The 20,325-nt window shown below is 44.5% G+C and overlaps 1 protein-coding gene across 2 annotated transcripts; it reads right to left on the reverse strand.

Moving 5' to 3' along the window:
* Positions 1 to 626: 626 nt before the first annotated feature.
* On the reverse strand, positions 627 to 20,020 carry ASB1 (ankyrin repeat and SOCS box containing 1). 2 transcript variants are annotated; one of them, XM_033171308.1, is made up of 5 exons: positions 19,876 to 20,020; positions 16,517 to 16,658; positions 15,541 to 15,843; positions 3,574 to 3,959; positions 628 to 824 (listed from the first exon to the last, which is right to left on the reverse strand). In XM_033171308.1, the coding sequence occupies exons 1-5, from the start codon at positions 20,003 to 20,005 to the stop codon at positions 691 to 693; spliced, it is 1,095 nt and encodes a 364-aa protein (XP_033027199.1). In that variant the 5' UTR covers positions 20,006 to 20,020; the 3' UTR covers positions 628 to 690. The 2 variants fall into 2 exon arrangements, with proteins under 2 accessions (XP_033027203.1, XP_033027199.1); XM_033171312.1 differs by lacking the exon at positions 15,541 to 15,843 and having other exon boundaries at positions 627 to 824.
* Positions 20,021 to 20,325: the final 305 nt, after the last annotated feature.

The following is a 20,325-nucleotide window of genomic DNA, read 5'->3' on the forward strand; positions in this document are numbered from 1 at the left end:
AAACAAATATGTAATTTGTATTGGGAAGGCACGAGTGGGAATATGTAGGTTGTTGGAGTTGGCCGTATGGCGAGGAATGAGGTAAGTCTTGGAACCGAAACAATGTCACTTGCAACCCTGAACTACTTTCTGCTGCCTGTAGAAGAACTCATCCTGAGCCCTCAGAAGAGCAGGATCGCAGGTCAGGGCAGCACTGCTCACCTGGCCTCCCTCTGGCTGAGTTGCCGCCTCATCCCAGGATGGAGAAGGGGAGGGCTGAGGTGTCTGCGTGGTCTGCGTGGCCTCACCAAACTGCCTGCTAAATAAATACCTTGAGCTGTTTTTGAAACAACAGCACATGCTGTAAATAAACACATCCACAAATACTGCCTACACTAAAGCTATAGGACCATGTCCTATCTTTTACATGATATGTGAAGCACTGTAACACATCAGATCAAATTCACCAGGAAGCAGCTTTGCTAAAACCCAAATTATATAGAATAATTAACAGAAAGTATATCATGAAAATAATTTTATAGCATTAAACCAACACAAACATTTCTTCATGTTTTCAATCGCTCACTCTTAAAAAAGCAAAATCCTCATTAAAGAAAAAACAAAAAAACAAAAAACAAGGAAGGAAGGAAGGAAGGAAGGAAGGAAGGAAGGAAGGAAGGGAAATTGTCCTCCAAAACATCCAAGGAGACCTTACTGCTGTTTATGGAGTAAAAAATTTATGATTGGGTCTGGCACTGGAAGAGCATGGATGAGCTGCAGACGAGGCTTCCCGAGTGTCCTTCGTACTGCCACGCGGCACAAAGACATCAAACTCCTAGGGCAGCCTGTAAGCAACACACGAGAAAGAGACAAGGAGAGAAAAAGAAAACAGCTGAATACCACAGCAGACCCACAATTACTAGTCCCACAAACACCTATGCCTAGTTAATACCTTCAGGCTGCATGCAGAAGCGCACCCAGCTCCAAGAAGAACTTGGGGCTCATCGCTTTCACCCAGGGAAACCCCACTCTGCAGTGCTGATCTGGAGAAAATGTGAAACGGGCTTTCCGCAAATTGGTGTTTGCTCCGATTCAGCACTAAAGAGTGGGTTTTACCAGAAAGTGGAGTAGCAAACGCTCAGTCCCCTGCTTTCTGGGCACGAGACAAGTGGAAGCGTGGAAAAGCCATAAGCAGGGAGAGTAAGAACGAAGCAGTGACTATGCAGGAAGGAGCTGGCTGGATATCACTGCTGCTCACAAATCTGCACTAGCTGCCAATTTGTTACCAGGCCATATTCAAGGTGGTACTATTAGTATATAAAAAGTCCTCAGTAGCTAAGGTTCAAGTTTACTTGAAGGATTGCCTTACTTTGTATGTGCCTACACAACTGCTTTGATCTCAAGAACTGGCACTTTTACACATATTTTATAAGGTTTGTTCTGGACTTGCAAGGAATTGATCATTCAGTGCAGCAGTACCTACAGCTGGAACTCCCTACCCATTGATATTAGGCAGGTACACTAAGGGAGCAGGTAGCGCTGTGGTCTAAACCACTGAGCCTCTTGAGCTTGCCGATCAGAAGGTTGGTGTTTCAAATCCACTCAATGGTGGTGAGCTCCCGTTGCTCTGTCCCAGCTCCTGCCAACCTAGCAGTTCAAAAGCATACCAGTGCAAGTAGATAAATAGGTACCGCTATGGTAGGAATGTAAACGGTGTTTTTGTGCGCTCTGGTTTCCGTCTCGGTGTCCCATTGCACCAGAAGCAGTTTAGTCCTGATGGCCATATGACCCAGAAAAGCTGTCTGTGGACAAACGCTGGCTCCCTTGGCCTGAAAAGCGAGATGAGCGCAGCACCCCAGTCGCCTTTGACTGGACTTAACTGTCCAGGTGTCCTTTATCTTTTTGCCCACCCTAATGGACTGTTTCAGGCACCGGCTAAAAAACTTTTGTTTCAACAAGCATACCCAGGCATGTATTTTTTATCTGCAATTGTAATACTGTATGTAGTTTTATTACAATTGTATACATTTGCTTTTTATGTTAACTTTTTAATGTTTACTCCTAGCAGCATTATTAAATGAATATTTCTTGTTTGTAAACCACTTTGAGATGTTCAACTGAGTAAGCAGTATATACTTTTTATTAAATAATATGTACTGACCTTTGTGGTGTACGTTCTATTTGTTTTGGGTTTTTTTGGATGTGATTTTATTGTTTAATTTACTGCTGCTCAGTGCAGATATTTTTCTTAATTTTGGCAGTACAGAAATGTTGGTAAATTAATAAGTGTAAAGGGATGCCGCACATGCGCAGTCTGTAGGGGGTGCCACCTGTGCTTGCTACGCCAGTGTCTCAGGCCCAACTCAAAGGGCTGGTTCTTACTTGTAAAGACTAAAACAGGTTTTATTGCTCTAAGAAATTAGCAGTTGCATCTATACTGCCTATCAAATTTATTATTATATGGTTTATTATTAAGTAGTATTCTGCACTGGGTACTTTTAGTAGAAGAGCAGGGTATAAATAGATGATTTGTAATGATTATTTAATCCTTATTATCTCAGGGAACATGGCCTCCTGCAGAGCTTCCATGCCCAGGGCTTTTTTTTTCAGCTGGAACTCACCAGAACTCAGTTCTGGCCCCTCTCAGGTGGGCACCATTGCCATTCTAAGAAAATGAGGGAGGTGTTCCTGGTGAGTTCCAGCACTTCTTTTAATAGAAAAATAGCACTGTCCATGCCACACCCACCTCTGCAGCACTGATGAGCTCCTCCTTTGAATTCCATCTTATGAGGAGCCTAGATTTATTTACAGGTAGGTAGCCGTGTTGGTCTGCCATAGTCAAAACAAAATAAAAAAATAAAAAAATCCTTCCAGTAGCACCTTAGAGACCAACTGGTATGAGCTTTCGTGTGCATGCATACTTCTTCAGATACCAGATTTCGTACATGCACACGAAAGCTCATACCAAGAACAAACTTAGTTGGTCTCTAAGGTGCTACTGGAAGGATTTTTTTATTTTTTATTTTGTTTTGCCTAGATTTGTTCGTTTACAGTAAACAAACTTTATACACCAATTGATCATAGTAAAACCTCTAAAACCTTCTTTACAAGGAGTAGGGCTTCCTTGTAGGGACCCCAGTACTGTGGGTCACAACAAGATTCCTACAGCTTCCTCCCTGCTAACTTACTGAAAATAGGCAAAAAGATTTCTGTCTCAGTTGGCCTTTGTAAAGGAATTCATTAATAGTTCTGGCTCTAATGTGGATTGTAGCTGTGTTTCTTTTTTGTCTTTACTGTTTTAGTTAAATTATATTATTTTATGGGTGTTTTATTAGCTTTTTGTTTGTGTGATGCTTTTGAAATTCATATGGAAAATTCTATATATATTATTATTATTTAAATGAAAATCATATTCAGATACTATTAAATTTTCATGTTATGTATTAAAAATATTTCCCCATTCTCATCAGTTAAAAAAAAAAACCCAATGAAAATTTAAACCAGCTGACAATCCTAATAGAGGTACTTTCAGTTCACTATGCACTCCTTTTGCAGGGATAGAATATGAACGCCAAAACAACTTTTTCCACTCACTCCTGGCTTCTTTGAACACCTGCAAAGCTTCTGGGTTCACTTTGATCCTTCCTGTAGCTCCTTCTCCCAGAGTCTCCCATTTCACCAGATTCAAGTTGGCACCGAAGTCAATCAAGAGGCTGACAAAAGCCACATCACACCCATGTCTCAAGACTGCATCCATTACACACACAGCAGAGCCCCTGGAGAAGCCCTGGATGTCGACGGGGCCATAGGAGTTAAAATCTGGGTTGGCTCCTGCTTGCAGAATCAGCCGGAAGCACGGCAGGTTGTGATAGGCTGCACTAATGTACAACGGGCAGACCACCAGGGATGTGAGCGGCCGGGAAGATGAGCTGGGGGTCCCCGAGATCAAATGGTGATTTACATCCACATCAGCGCCATACCTGAGGAAATAAAATGAAATTCATTTGGAAAGACTGGGGCAATCCTGCTTCCATTAAGCTCTTTTGTGGAGGCGAGATGGTTGCTAGGCAACCTGCAAAATCCTGCCCTGTTGGACCTTATGTGCCTTGGACCAAGAGGGATAGGAATAAAAGCTTGTGAAGTCAAGCAGGAGATGGTCATCCTCCACCAGTTAGGTGAGAGCCAGTGGGGTGCAGTGATTTCAGTGTCAGCCTTGGTCCTGGGGAGTCAAGGTTCAAATCCCCACTTGGATATGAAGCTTACTGGTTCAGCTTCACCTACCTCACAGGGTTGCTGTGGGGATTAAAGGAGGAGGAGGAAAACCAAGACCACTTGGAGCTCCTTCCAGAAAAATGTAGGATATAAATGCAATAAATACATAATAGGTGCAATCCTCAGACAACAGATAAAGACAATTCCAACAAGAAATAAATGCATCAGGCACTAAAGAAACTGGTGTGGCTGCGACTTCCGGCGAGGACGCCATTGCGGGCGGCCGAGGGTCGTTTCGGCAGCGAAACGACCCTGGCCAGCCTTGGGGGTAGGAGCTCCGCTACCGCACAGCGGGCTCCGCAAAACCGCGGGTCGAGGGTCCCGCGGCATGGGCTCTCCAGCGAGCCCACTATGGCGCTGAACCCTTCTCCCGTTCCCCTTGTAAAAGGGGCGCGGGAGTGAAGGGACAACGGCGCCGGGCTGTGGAGGTATGCCCCAACCAGGCTGGTGAAGCGGCGGCTGCCGCCTGCACTGAGCGAGTCGTTCTACCTGATTTGGAAGAAAAAAGAAGAAACCCGCAGGCCGTGAGTACGGAGATAATTGGATCTAAATTTTTTGACAATTGGCGCTCCGGGAGGTATGTTAAAAAGGAAGCCCGTTCCTCCCTTTGTTAAAAGAAGGAAATAACATTGTTTCTGACTGTGACTGCTGCTGCCGTAGCGGATACAAAGTTTTGATGGAGTTTTCTTTTTGACAAGTGAGACTGGCTGAATCCTTTTTAGGGGAATTAAGTTGTTGGAAATATTTCTTCTTGAAGTTGTTGGAATGTAATCTTTTCACCCTGACTCCGGGGAAAATGGCGGCTGAAACTTATGGTTAAAGATGGAAAAATACTGAAACTTGACACCCTATGCCTACTTCTACCATGTTTGGTTTCGTTTTTAAACTGTCTCTATACTCAGGACTGACCCATGAACAAAGGATTATTCTTTTGAAGTTAGAACTGCTAAATCAGAAATTAAATCTGTTGAACCAGGATGTCGAGGAAAAGTTATATCCCACAGGAAAGACTCTTGAGAACTTTGCTAAACTGGAAGAAAACCTTGGTAGGGAACTTGAGGAAATTTTTGAGAAACAAAGTACAGTGTCTATGCAACTCCGAGAAGATGGAAAATCCTGTTGGTGTGAGAGACCCAGGGTTAGAAGACAATTTATATCCAATTTCTGGGGTGAGAGCCCAGAAATGAAGGGGAAAAGATTTGTGAATCTACAATTAGAAGATGACTGGAATTTTGAAATGGAGATGCTGGAAGGTGGTGATTTGTGTTCCCTGGAGCTCCCTGCAAGGACATTTATGGACTGCGTCTGGAGCTGTGGATTTATAGAAAAAGAAAAAGAGGGCATTCTGGACAATGATGTTGGAGGGAGATGGAGAAATGTCTGGGGGGAGACCCCGAGATGGCGAAGGAAAATGGTCAGAAAAGGGATAGGGTGAGAATATTTAAAATATAATTAGGATGGCTTACTATGGTACCCTGAAGTCAGTGTGTTAAGAATTTAAGATTTTGAACTAGTGACGAGATATGTAAATTTTTATTAGCAGCAGTTTAAGTGAAATAAGATGTATGATTTGAGTTAAGAAGTAATTTCAAAACAAGAATTTTTTTTTTGTTCTAAGCAAGAAAAAGAATTATTGGTGTATTAGTGGTGGTTTGTATTTGTTTTTCATTATGTTTTGATTGTTGTGTATGTGTTGTTGTATGTGTTTTGTTGTTCTTTGTTCTGTAAAAAAACCAATAAAATTCTTATTAAAAAAAATAAAGAAACTGGTGTGGCTGCATAAGGAGCTTACAGATGAGCTGAGAGTTAAGGAGGGCATGGAGAAGAAATGGAAGAAAGAGGAATCACAAAGGAGGAGTATACACAAGTAGCCAACAGTTGCACGGGGAAGGTCAGGTGGGTAAAAGCTCAAAATGAACTCAGGTGTCAGGGAACTGTCCCTGGCTCAGCGCAGGGTGGTGGAAGGGCTCTCGGGATGCTACAGAGCCCCCACCTGACCAGCAGCACCTCCTCCTCCTCCAGTGGAGGAAGCAGTGAAGTCTCCAGTGGGGAGGGGCAGGCAGCTCCGGGTCTTGAGAGCAGAGGCTCTGGGGATGTTGGAGAGACCCTGCACCCCCCTCGCTCAGCGGACGAGGAGGGAGACATGCCATTTCCGTCGCCATTTCCGTCGCCCCAAGTGCGCAGAGGGATGAAACACAAGGAGGGGAGGCGGAGATTTCGGATACCGAAACTCTTACGTTGGGGTCACAGCCGGAAGGGGCCATTCCCGGATTCTGCAAGTGACTGATACAGTCATGATCTTGTAGCTCTGCACTATAAATAGTATGCACACACAATAAACCTACTAAAAGACTGGAGTCTTGCCTGGTTACGAGCAACTACCCTTACATCAGGCTTGCAAGAGAGGTTAAAAAATTTTCAATAGTAAATAAATAAATAAATAAAGGTTTCTTTGGCTATGTCTGAAGTAAGATGAGAAACAAGCAAGTGGTAGGTCCTCTGCATGGAGAAGACGGAGAAATGCTATTGGGTGGCAGAGAGAAGGCCTACTTTGCCTCTGTCTTCACCCAAAAGGAAAGCGGTGCCCAACCTGGTGATAACAGAATAAATGATGTAAGGAGGGAGCTGTAGCCCAATATAGGAAAAGGGGTGGTAAGGGAACACCTAGCTACTTTAAATGAATTTAAATCTCCAGGGCCTGAGGAGCTTCACTGAAGGGTGCTAAAGGAGCTTGAAGATGTAATCTCAGAGCTTCTGTCTATAATCTTTGAGAATTCTTGGGAGAAGAGGTGAGGTCCCTGCAAACTGCAAGTGGGCACATGCTGTCCCCATCTTCAAAAAAGAGGGGGGGGGGTAGAAGATCCAGGTAGCTACCAACCAGTGAGCTTGACATTTATACCTGGAAAGGTCCTAGAACAGATAATTAAACATTTAGTATGTTGGCACTTAGAAATGCATGCTGTGATTGCTAAGACCCAGCATGGGTTTCTCAAAAATAAGTTATGCCAGACAAATCTCTCTTTTTTTAACAATAGAGTTAGAAGCTTGGTGGGTCAGGGGAATGCTGTGGACAGAGTGTATCTTGATTTCAGTAAGGCTTTTGACAAAGTTCTTCATGATATTCTTATGAAGAAGCTGGTAAAATGTTGGTTGAATAAGGTAACTGTTAGGTGAATTTGTGACTGGTTGATTGACTGAACCCAAAAAGCGCTTCTTAAAGGTTCCTCAACATCCTGGAAAAAAGTGACAAGTGGGGTGCCGCAGGGTTCTGTTCTGGGCCTCTTGTTGTTCAACGTCTTTATAAACGACTTGGATGAAGGAATTGTGGGGGTGTTCATCGAATTTGCAGATGACACCAAACTGGGAGGGGTAGCTAATGCCGCAGAAGACAGAATCAGAATTCAATGTGACCTTAACAGATTGGAGAACTGGGCCCAAGCTAAAAAAAATGAATTTCAATAGGGATAAACGACAGGTTCTACACTTAGAACCAGCTGTACCAATATACGATGGGGGACACCCTGTCAGTAGTACATGTGAAAAGGACAGAACACAAGCTTAACATGAGTTAGCAGTGTGATGCAGCCGCAAAAAAAAAAAAGCTAATGTTATTTTAGGTTACATCAACAATAGCATAGATCCTGATCAAGGGAAGTAATAGTCTCATTTTACTCTGCCTTGGTCAGAACACACCTGGAATGCCGTATCCAGTTCTGGTTACCCCCATTTAAGGAGAATATTGACCAGCTGGAACGTGTGCAGAGGAGGGTGACCAAGGTGCTCAAGGCTCTGGCAATCAAATCTTATGAGGAACTGTTGAAGGAGCTGGGTATGTCTAGCCTGCAAAAAAGGAAACTGAGAGGAGATATGACAGCCATCTTCAAATATCTCAAGGTCCGTCACATGGAGGATGAGCAAGCTTCGTTTCTCCTGCACAGGAGAGTAGGAACTGAACCAGTGGGTTCAAGCCACTGAAACATCAGGAAGAACTTTCAGACAGTAAGAGCTGTTTGACAGTGGAACAGACTCCCCCGAGAGGTAGTGGACTCTCCTTCCTTGGAGATTTTTAAGCAGAGGTTGGGTGGCCATCTGTCATGGATGCTTTAGCTGAGAATCCTGCATTGCAGGGGGTTCAGCTAGAGGACCTTTGGAGTCCCTTCCTACTCTACAATTCTACGATTCTGACTATAACTGCACCACCAAATGTTGCTCTCGGTTGCTACTCTGGCTCCCTGTGCTGTCAGGTTCAGGCTGGGCTTTTCTTCAGCCACCTTTCCCTCTTTGCCTCTCGCTGCACTGACTATTCCTGTCTCTCCCTCTTCAGTTTCAGAAGCTGCAAATTCATATGAGCATCAGGGTGAGGCAAAGAGGGAAATCCCTCTCTAAGGGTGGTGCCAATTAAATCTGCTTTTCACTGCATGTGGTTACAGACAAGAATATATATCTGCCAAGTAGCCAGCTTGCTAGTTGCTAGGATAGCTTTCACATGGCAAGATGGAAACAGAGAGTGTTTCGCAATATTCAGAACGTAAACTATGAAAGCCAAGACTCCAGAGATGAGCTGGTGCGGAAGAATTGTGCCGCCCTCTGTGGGAAAACTGTGGGAAAGCCCGGATTGAGCTCTCCCTGACTAAAATGAACAATCATATACTATCCTGACTGTTTTGGGAAGCATGAGATTGAGGTTGTCTAAAATGTGGCCCAATAGAGGAGGGGGATGAGGGGAAGCAGGTTCCTTAAAAGAGCCAGGCCATCCTGTTGGGACTGCAGAAGCAGAGAACCAGAAGTTACTAAAGGTATTCCAGCCAATCTCCTGCCTAAATTAAGTACAATTCTCCCAATGCATGGATCACCCCCCCCCTCAATGCAGGCCACAGTATGCCATATCCATAACTTCAGGGAGATTTTGGAAGAATTTAGGTTAAGTGTTGTCAAAATCCTTCAGTGTTTATTACTGATAAGATCATGAGGTTTGAGATTCTGCCCTGTAATGTACAATGGTACCTCGGGTTACAGACGCTTCAGGTTACAGACTCCGCTAACCCAGAAATAGCACCTCGGGTTAAGAACTTTGCTTCAGGATGAGAACAGAAATCACACGGCGGCAGCGGGAGGCCCCTTTAGCTAAAGTGGTACCTCAGGTTAAGAACGGACCTCCAGAACGAATTAAGTTCTTAACCCGAGGTACCACTGTATTTTGAATCCTTCCTGGGCAACCCAGTCAGATGGGCGGGGTATAAATAATAACTTATTACTATTCCTTCCCACTCCCCAAAATAGGTGTGGGCCAGGGGCCAACCTACCTGTAAGACAAAATCACAGCCACGTGTGTTTTTCTGCAGTGTCTCAGTGTTCAGGAAAGAGGCTGCATTCAAAGGCACATGACACCTTTCCTGGCCTTGTTGGAAATGAGTGCAGGGGTCAAGCTGGTGCTCAGTTTTGAAATGGAAAATTGGTGACTGTAATGTGCACACTAACTTTATTTTCTGATATCTGAATATTGACCACAACCACAGAATTCCCACAAGGGAGTCATTGCTAAGTCAAGAAAAAAAGCAAAGCACATGAGCAGCTCAGCTTTCAGCAGAGGGAGCTGCAATAGGCCTTGGCTAGATTCTCTGGGCTGGACTCACACGTCTTCCCTAATTAGACGAGAGCATTGGCTAAGAGACTGGGCTGTGAGACGGCTGGTTCAATTCTTACTACAGCCATGAACTCACAAGACGGTTTTGGGTCAGCCTCTGCCTTTTGCCTTCAGCCCCCCTACTTGCTATATGCAAATAATAATAGAGGACTGTTTTAGATAATGCATATTAAGTACTTTGAATATTAGAAGTACTCTATTAATATGAAGTAGCAATATTACTGTGCTGATCTTCCTCCTCTATCCCATACCAACTCGGGGGGGGGGGGGAGTGGACGCCTTTTGCGTGGTCACGCGCAGCCCCCCGGATCCCAGTGTGGCTCCTGGTAGTTTGGGCTTGCTTCATCCTCCGCAGGCTGGATACCTGGAGGTCTCCGCCTACCTCAGCCAATCGCCCAATTCCGCCTGGGGAGGCGTTGCCAAGGGATCGGCCAGGTAAGGGGAGGGACCGCCCAGCCCACACAGCAGAAGGTGAATCTTAACTGCAAAGCGGCAGTCGGCTCCAGAGCTCCTCCCATCCTGCCCTCCCTCATTTTGAAATTCCAAAGTGTGATAGAACTTTATTTATGTATGCCACAACAGCAACAAGAATCTTATTAGCTAAAAACTGGAAGACAGAAGACATACCAACGATTGAAGAATGGCAGATGAAAATGATGGACTATATGGAGCTCGCTGAGATGACCGGGAAACTTCGTGACCAGAGGGACGACGCGGTGGGAGAAGAGTGGAAGAAATTTAAATTGTATTTTAAAAAATCATTGTATGATTGAAAATTAGATATAATTTGGAAGAAAAGTTAAACTGTAGATTTAGAGTTTGGTTAAGTGTTTAGGAATTGTGAGAGAATGAGTTAAGATATTAGATAAGATTAATGATTAGGTATTTTATAGTAAAATAAGATTTTGCAAGATGTATAGAAATTACTAAAGATGATTGACAGGGAACGTAGGAAGGGGAGATGGAGGAAGTCATTATACAATGTAAAGGATAGAAATTAGTGATGATAGTAAGATTTTTTGTTTTTTTTAGTAGGTTTTTTTTTGTATTGTTGTATTGTTTTGTTTGTGTTTGTTTTTGTGGAATGTTGTTTTTATAAAAATGTAATAATTTTTTTAAAGTCTTATTTTGCAGGTTAACCTCTTCTCCACAGGTACGCAGGTGCTGCTACGTCAGGGTCACTGTTGAAGGGCCGGAAAGGTATTTTCCTGCATTGGCAGGTTTTGCCTTTCCCGTAGCAAAACATCACAACTTTGGCGGTTTCAGGCCTTGGGCAGAATCCTTTAGTCATCTTCCTAAATGGGGGGGGGGCATGAAGTGGTGACCCACATCCCCCTTGTGGCAGCGATACCAGGGTTCCCTGTTAAAGGGGTCTTGAGGGGGGAGGCATTGGCCATACGCCGAGAGGTTGTCATTGCTCTCCCCTCCAACAGCGGCAAAACCGGGGGGGGGGGGGCCTCTCTGCTTGAACATATGTTCTCCAGAGCCAGCCCCACACATTACGGATAACCATGAAGTCTCCCAGATCCCCGGCTGGGGACTGGGAAGGATAAACACCCAATGCCTGAACCAAGGTCTCCCCACACCTGAAACTTAATAAAGTTGTGGCCTGTTTTAATCCCATAGCATATTGTCTTGCGTCATTCTGCTTGGGGGTCTCCTGGGGTTGGGGGGACTCCGCCTGTCCACGCAATTGGGAGTGCCACTGAGGTAGCCCCATTTCTAGATTGCTTACCACTTGTCCTGCCTCTTTGCCCCTTTAATGTGACTGTTCCAGTGCTGTCAACTCACACAAACAAACAGCATTTCTGAACTTGTTGCCTTCTAGAGATCTACTCATATGAGTCTCGTTATTGACAGACACAAATATGCACACACCTGCAGGAAACGAACTTTTTTTAATAATAATGGTTGGCAGAGTAGAAAAGCATGGACAGCAGCAGTAAAAAGGGAAGGCGGAAAATGACAGCTCGTCAATTAAATGGCCAAGTATTCGTTTTCTGTTTATTGCTAGATAGATCTCAAAGAGTCGAGCTGGATTTCAAAGTTACTATTCCAGCTGCACCCGGCCATCACTGAGAGCAACATATTTGTTTGAAATGTAAATCCTGCAGACTAGTTGCTCTTGCCAAGGCAAAAGTCACCAGAAGCAGGGCATTTGTGTTTGGCTCTGCTGTAACCAGGAAGGGGATTCCACTCTAAGCAGAGTCTCCAAATGTCCCCACGGAGTAATTATATGACTTAGGAATAACTTTACTTTCCCAGGCAAACAGTCTAAGAATGAGGTTCTGCTTTCCTAATTATCTATTTCCATTCTACCTCCACTCCCTGGTTAATAAGGAAAGGGTGATACTATTCTGTGCCAGGTTTGTGGGGGAAAGTCCTGGTTATGTCTGTATGTAGAACTTACTAGTCATTGCGGAGCTGGAAAATACCGCTTTGAAGACCACAGGCAATTCCCTGTGAAGTCAGCCAGCACGATCTGCATGCTCAGAGACTAGTCAGGCTACATAAAATCATGGGGTGGCACATGGTCTGCTTACAGTTTTTGTTTTCTGATTTGGCCTTTCAGAAGAGGGAATTCTCCAGAACCCCTTTCACATGAAGAAAGAGCCTCCTACCCATGAAAAGCCTGTTCTACCTCATAGAATCATAGAATTGTGGAGTTGGAAGGGACCCCAAGGGTCATCAAGTCCAACCCCATGCAATGCAGGAATCTTAGCTAAAGCATCCACGACCTCTCATGCTAGAGTGTTGCACAAGAAAAGGCTGAAAGGTGAAACTAAATCTGTAAGATGTTTTCTGATTCTGTAAGAACTGCTGTAGAACTTATCAGTTTGAGCAACACTTGCCCAAATAATTGCAAAACACTGGTAGTGGCTATTTGCTTTCTGCTCATCCTGGTTTTTCAGCTCCAACAGTTTTTGTTTTGCAATTTAATTTTGAAAACATCCAAGAATGGCCTACTGAATCTTGCTGTGAACCTTATTTCTCACCACCCTAAATAAAAAAAATGGTGTCCCTGCTTCTCAATGGCTGTCAGGAGACGAGTCTGACGTGCACCTGGAAAGTTGTATTGCAGTCTAGTTGAGGGATGGGATGCAGAAGCTCTCCTATTCACTTCTCAGACCTACTAATATTTATTTTCCCGCACAGACACATGAAAAACCATCTCAGATAAACCACGTACTCTGTGAATTGAAAATGGGGATGCAGTTGTGTTTTCAGTGTAGCTGCATGCATTGCTAAACTAGGGCATGTGTCAGATGGATGGTATATCATGCACCCAGGTCAAAAATGTTGGAGTGATGTTCTAACATAGGACAGTCCCTTTCCCCCCAAAATTATTTTTGCTTAGGTCATAATTCTTAGGCTCAAGCTAGACTGGACGTGGAATTTTGCTTGCTTGCTTTAGCAGCTGAGCATATGTATGTATCTGTATTTTATTGGACGAGTGCATTTTCTGTAGTATGAGTGGCATCCGTAGTTTTCGCTCCACAAGACGCACCAGACCATAAGACGCACTTAGTTTTTAGAGGAGGAAAAGAGGAAAAATATTCTGAATCAAATGTGTAAGCGGCTGCCGCTTTTCTTGCTATACAGCGAGCAGGGAGAAGGGACGCATGGCAGCCCCATCCGCCTCTCCTCCCTGCTCACTGTACAGCAAGAAAAGCGGCAGCCACTTTGATCGCCGCCACCTCCCCTATCTCCGCACCTGCCTTGCCTGCTTGCCTTCTGAGCGAGCGAAGAGGCAGGCAGGCAGGCTGAGGTGCAGGCAGAGGGGCTCGCATCGGCTTTCCCCCCTCAGCGCTCCAGGCTGAGGCCGGGAAGGAAAGGGCCGGGCGCTGTGCCTCTTCCAACAGCGGCCCCAATCCCTGCTCTTGCAAGCATCGGAGGAGGGCAGGGGCGGGGGCAGACGAATGAGCAGCCGAAAGGGCTCATTTAGGCTGCCCAGCCAGCCACCTCCGCCCCCCCTCTGACACCCGCAAGAGCAGGGACAGGAGCCTGCGGCCGGGCATTTTCCCTTACTTTTTAGGGGGGGTGCGTCTTATCCAGCGAAAAATACGGTAATTGATATTTTAAGCTTTCCACAAAGCAATTTAAATGGATTAGTAGCTGCATTTCAACTTGACAATCTGGTATTAGCATAGTCATCTTGAAAGAGAATTTTTTTAATGAGAAGATATTGGCCAGGGTCAGTTAATTTTAAACTTGAAAGCTTTCCAAAGTCTACATTTGTCTATATTGCTGGCTAAGAGTCCTTGCAGCAGAAATATAAATCTGCACACTCTCACCTTACACCAAAAGGGCTGTTGCTTCATAAATTCATATAGGCCATGGAGATTTCATGCAAGAAACCTTGGATGTGGTTCTGACATGTGGGTCTGCCACCATCACATGTCTGAATGGCTCAGCTGCCTCCACTGCGACATGACACTTCAAACATCAACTTTTCAGATCTGTATACAGAAAATTTTCTGTGTACACCTAACTAAGTAAAGTGGTGTTTTATGTAATGGGTGTTTAAGAATGGGTATCTATCTTATCTACTGTAGGCATTTATCTCCCACCCTTCAACAAGTTTATCAGTAGGCACACCTATCAGACTTGGGACTGGCGGTGTGAGCGGCTCTCGAGTATACACTAGGTGGCAATCCCAGGGTTATTTCTGGGCGTATTTGCCCTAGAATGCCAACTCTTTATCTGCCTTGAGACTCCAGGTTAAGGCAATGTGTTTTTGGTGAAGGCTGTAATCGGTCTGCTTCTTATACCAGGGATTGTTTCTGGTTTTGTTGCTTCTTTCTCTGAATTTTGCTGGCTACAATTTCATTGTAGTGGTGAGACATATTGTTAACCTTTTTTTTTTTTGATGTTTTTATGACTCTCTCACTACTAGCTGCCTTGAGGGTGGAGGAGGCGGGGCAAAATGGGACTTTAAATGTTCAACTTTGGCAGGACAGAAGACAGAAAGCCAGACCTTCAAGAGGGGAGCTGAAGGTATTTGACCTGCAATCCCCTGTTCCACATGTCAGCCATCATCATGTGATGTTGCAGCTGCTGTGTGAATAACTCATACAGTGGTACCTCTGGTTATGTACTTAATTGGGTCCAGAGGTCCGTTCTTAACCTGAAACTGTTCTTAACCTGAAGCACCACTTTAGCTAATGGGGCCTCCCGCTGCCGCTGTGCCGCCAGAGCACGATTTCTGTTCTTATCCTGAAGCAAAGTTCTTAACCTGAAGTGTTTTTTCTGGGTTAATGGAGTCTGTAACCTGAAGCGTATGTAACCCGAGGTACCACTGTATATGTTCTTGTTCTCAGAATGGTCAGGAAGGGAAGAATGAAAGTGTGCAGTCTTGAGCACGTTTTTGTCAGAATGGTAACACATTAAATTTTGCAAAGAAGAAAAAGAAGAAGTGTAGATATTTGAAAGGATTCTGAATTTCTCCTACCTTAAAAATGGAATTCTCAAGTCTTTCAATTTTCTGAGGACCCCCCCTCCAACTCTGCCTATCTTCTCTCACTGACAACTGCTGCCTGTTGGAATTGGATGACTGAGAATCCTTTCCATAGCAAACATACCCTATTTGGCTGACCGGCAATTGGCTCCTGCACAAAGATGAAGCAAAGTTACTCTGTACTGACCTGATCAGCTCTCTCAGGATGTCAGTGCTGCCTACCCGGGCAGCATGATACACTGGGGTGCTGCGGTGGTGACGGCTCCCATTGGGGTCAGCTCCGGCTTGCAGAAGGATCTGTGCGCATTCCAGATGCCCATGCACAACAGCTACGTACAGGGCAGTTTGCCCTTTCACGTCCACAAGATCAATCTCTGCCCCTTTCTGAATCAGGAAATCCACACAGTTTCCATGTCCTGCCGTGGCAGCAATCCGCAGCGGTGTACAAGGCAGCCAACCACAACACCACACAGATTTCTCATTGATGCGGCTGAAGAAAGCAAAAGCAGCACAACTAAGTAATCTATGAGCGTGCCTGGATCTTGCCGCACTTCCCCCTGTGAGCATGCACTGTTCTCAGCAATTGTGGGGGGGAAATTAAGAACAAACACCAACTTTTCTCTCTCTGGATTCTTTCCCTGGATGTCCTATGTTATCCATAACAACAATTTACTGACGGCATGGGAAGAAAATCGTGTCTAAATAGATATATAAGGCACAATCACATGCAGCCTTTGCTAACCTGGCACTCTTCAGATGTTTTGGACTACGATTCCAATCAGCCCCGCCCAGTATCCATTTGATGCAAACAGTCTGTCACTGACTGCACACATGCACACTCGAGCCTATAGGCAACCCCAGCTTAGATACATACACCCAGACTGACATACGCCTGAATAATTCATACAGGAAGGCTACACATAATCTGAACTCTACAAAAATGGACAGTACAGATCTGATAGATGGAATAAATGGGCAAATGGAACCTGGAACATACAGAGCCCAGGAGGATGATCAGCAGGAGATCCCTATCTTCATACATCCCTTTGAACCCACAGTGTTCCTCAGTGGCTATTTGCATGAGGCTAAAATGTACTCAGGGCTAAAGTGTTTGATTTATCACCTGAGAATCCATGCTCCATTTCAGTAAAATTGAGAGCTACCTTTGGAAGCTCTCTTCCTCCAACAGGTTTTTAATGGTTTGCAAGTCCCCCACATAAGCGGCATCATGCAGTCGAGTGTCCTCACAGTGCTCGATGGGGTGGTCACAGAATTGTTCCTTCAGCCACTCCTTCAGATTGCGACCTGTGCTGGAGAGATTGTTGCTGCTTTAGGTCATAAAACTCAGCAGGAGCTCAGCCCTGACCAGGAGGTTCTGCTATGGTCACTGGAGTAACCCACTGCGGACAAGAAAGAAGCAGGGCCACAAGAGAGAGCCTGACTGAGGCCTTAACCTTTTGCTCAGGTCTGTGCTTTAAAGCTCCATATCCAATCGCTCTTTCTTTCACCCCAAAACATTCCCTGTAAAAACCCGCTCTTGAAAGCTGAAGCGCAACCAATGGCAATTCAGGTTTTCTGTGAATTGCTGTTTGCTCTGATTCAGCAATAAAGATACAGAGCTTTCAAGCACAGACCACGCCTGGAAAGCACAGAGGAAAGAGAAGTGCGGATAAGCCCTGCATCAGAGAGGCTCAGGTGGGGCCTGAGATATTTTCAACCACTTTGAGACCCTGTACAGATAGGTTGTTGCTTTTTCCAGATATTTTAAGGTCATGTGGCAGGACTATTTTGCCCTCAAGTATAAGATGCTCTTTTATACATTTTATAGGTTGGGAAGAAAATAGCTAAAACATCAGTGAAACCTATTTGACCGTTGTGGGACATAGCACTATCCTACTGTCTCCAAACATCCAAATAATTATTGTTTACAACCATCCAATCTGTCCTGAAAACAAATGCCTTTGCATGCAGCGAATAGGTGTTTGAGCCACTTCCCATCACATTTAAAAGTATCAAAGATTTGTAAAGTTGCCTAACAAGTTTCATAATATGGCTCCTCTATTATACCCAGCCAAATAGGCATGAGGCAAAATGTCCCTAGTCTCCTTTGCTCAAGGACTCATTGAGATGTGACCTGGCACAATGCAGACAAAAGATATTTGTAACATACAAAGTGCTTTGTGATGTTTAGAGTTGTTACCTAGCTTGGACCTTCAGAACAAAAGTAAATGAACACAGTCATCTGGCAGTCCTTCCCTACAGGATGGCAGAGACAGCATAGCATATCATCTGCTCTTTGTCATTTTTCTTTAAAATGTGGAGTAAGAAAGGTTTGAGGGGGAAACCCAGAATTAGAGAGTTGTAGTATGATTTAACTGCAATATATAAATGAGCTGAGATATCAAGATACAAATAAACATGTTCAACAAAACCAATTTTCAGTTGAATTATATTAGCAACTACCTAGAGAAAACAGGGAAACTAACATAATTAGACTTCAGCAATCGAGCCCTAATTTTCTCATTGAAATTGTAAACCTATGTTTGGAGTGTTTTCCTTCAGGTTGGGGCTTCAAACTCATACAGAATGCAATACAAAAACTTATCTATTACCACATCATCTAGAAAACAACATGAGAATGGTACTTATCTACATGCGGAACCATCAATGTGTTGATGGTTCCGCATGTAGATACCGGTAAGTATCATTCTCATGTGGCCAGGTAACATCAAAGTACGGTAAGTTTAATTACTGAAGGACAATACAAGACAAAAATGAATGTTGAGAGCAGTTATGGGATTTCTTTCTCTTTACGAACGAAAAGTGAAAAATTAGTTTAGTAACTATGTATAAAAACCTGTGATGAAATCTGTTATTAACATTTTCTGGGAATCCCAGGAAGTAAAGCCAACATGAATTAAGAATAATTGCTTGCTGCATTAAAAGCCACAATCTTCAAACCCATTTGCTAGAACTACTGAGAACAACTGTGTGGCCTGGGAATCCATTAGCAGACAATTACATTTCTTCCCCAAACAAGTCACTGTGATCTGATTAGGTGAAATTAAATTATAATTGCATGTGTAGGATTCAGAGATATTTGCCTGTTAAATATTCTGAAAGTATTCTGTAACATATCCTACTAATAATACAATGTTCTCTCTCTCTCTCTCTCTCTCTCTCTCTCTCTCGTTCGTATGTGTGTGTGTGTGTGTGTGTGTGTTATTGCTGGTGTTATAGAGAAGTGGCTGATGCCTTTTTCAAAAAAGGAAAATATCTGTAGATGTTCCAGACAGTAAAGTGCTTTAAATTTGCTCATGAAAGTTAATCTCAGCAAAGCTCCAGATATACACAGAAAAGCCTGTTTGAAGCATTTCCACACACAAACGCTCATCACACATTCCTTGCTTCCTGTATTTGGGTGACTGCTATCACTGGGGTGAGGAAGCAGATTCTGTACTCACACTACTATGTCTCCCAATTTACCTTTTGAATGTAAGAGTACAGAACTGTGCTTAGTTAATTTATTAAATTTGTATCTTTTCTTTCCACCACACGGAACACTATTGCAATGAGGGTAAAACCTGTATTTGCTGGTATATGCATTCAGCATGCAATATTTGTCGAAAATCAAAGCACTACTCATGGGCGTAGCCAGGATTTTTGTTAGGGGGGAACAGAACCTCGGATTTATATTGATTTTTACTAATTTTGATTGATGGGGGGAGCCACACCCATGGCACCACCATTATCCCTATTTTACCAAAACAAATAGCAGGAGACATGGAGCAACATTTCCCCCAGATTCATCTGGCAGCTGAGCTAAGAATACAGGTCACTTGACTGTCCGTCCCAGCCCACAAATGTGACCACAGTGCCCAGCAGAGTGTTTCAAAAAACAAAAAAGCACAAGCTTTTTTTTTTTTTTTGAAAGCAATTGCTTTTGCATACAATCTGCTTACTTTTATCAAATGCCGCCCAGTAGATCATGGTGAGGATAAAAGCTAACTAGTTATATTTGTAAGGCTATTTTCCACGATCAGTGACTAACTACCAAAAATCACATGCAAACAATCCCTCCCTCCCTGAGCCTCAAAACAGAAGCGTGATGGGTCAGAAGTAACAGGTTGTAATATGAGCAATATGTACACTGGATGCATCTCAAGTGACTCGAATGCCCAGGGAGCTGCTTAAGTCTCTTGAAGATCCTGATAAAGTCCACTCTGATAGATGCCGTGCAGACTCGGTTGGAAAATTCAATATCGGTATAAGAAAGAATCCTGCGAGGTCAGCAGCATCTGACTGATATGAACGAACCAACACACACACACACAAAGAGAGAAAGACACACACACACACACACACACACACGCTGTCCCTTGAGGAAAGAGAGCGATGTTTGACTTTTTTCTAATGCCTTCCCTCTGCTCAGTGTGTCAGATCCTCCCTGAAAGCCAAGAGCAGCGTGGAAAGGAAGAAGCGGGGGCGGCCCTTCCAGGGTTTCTGGCGGCCCGCACGTTACCTGCCTGGCCCCGTGTGGCCCCGAGAGGATCCCCTGGGCTGCCGCCAGTACCGCCGGTCGGGGCTTCCAGGCTTTCCGCGGCATGGCCAGGGGCCGGATCCGGGCCGCCCGCGGCCTTTGCCTCCGCCATCAGCCCCGGGGGGAGCGCAGCCTGGACGGTCTTCCTCCTCCTCCTCCTCCCGGGCTCCAGCTGACTTGCCCCGGCCGGCGCTTCCTTTTCTCTCGCCCGATTGGCGGAAAGGACACCACGCCAGGGCTTCCTGCTTCTGGTTAAGGTGGTTCGTGGAAGTCTTTCCCCTTTTAGCGCCGTGACAGCGCAGGGGAAAAACTCAACCCAAATCAGCCAAGGGGTCGGAGCATGACCCTTATGACGGAGGAAACGCTAAAGCATTTGGGGGCTCGATATGTTTTCATTTTTAAAAGATGCCTGAGAGGAGGGATGATAGAGGC

Source organism: Lacerta agilis, chromosome 1 (genome assembly GCF_009819535.1).
Source record: "Lacerta agilis isolate rLacAgi1 chromosome 1, rLacAgi1.pri, whole genome shotgun sequence".
Taxonomy (NCBI): Eukaryota; Metazoa; Chordata; class Lepidosauria; order Squamata; family Lacertidae; genus Lacerta; species Lacerta agilis.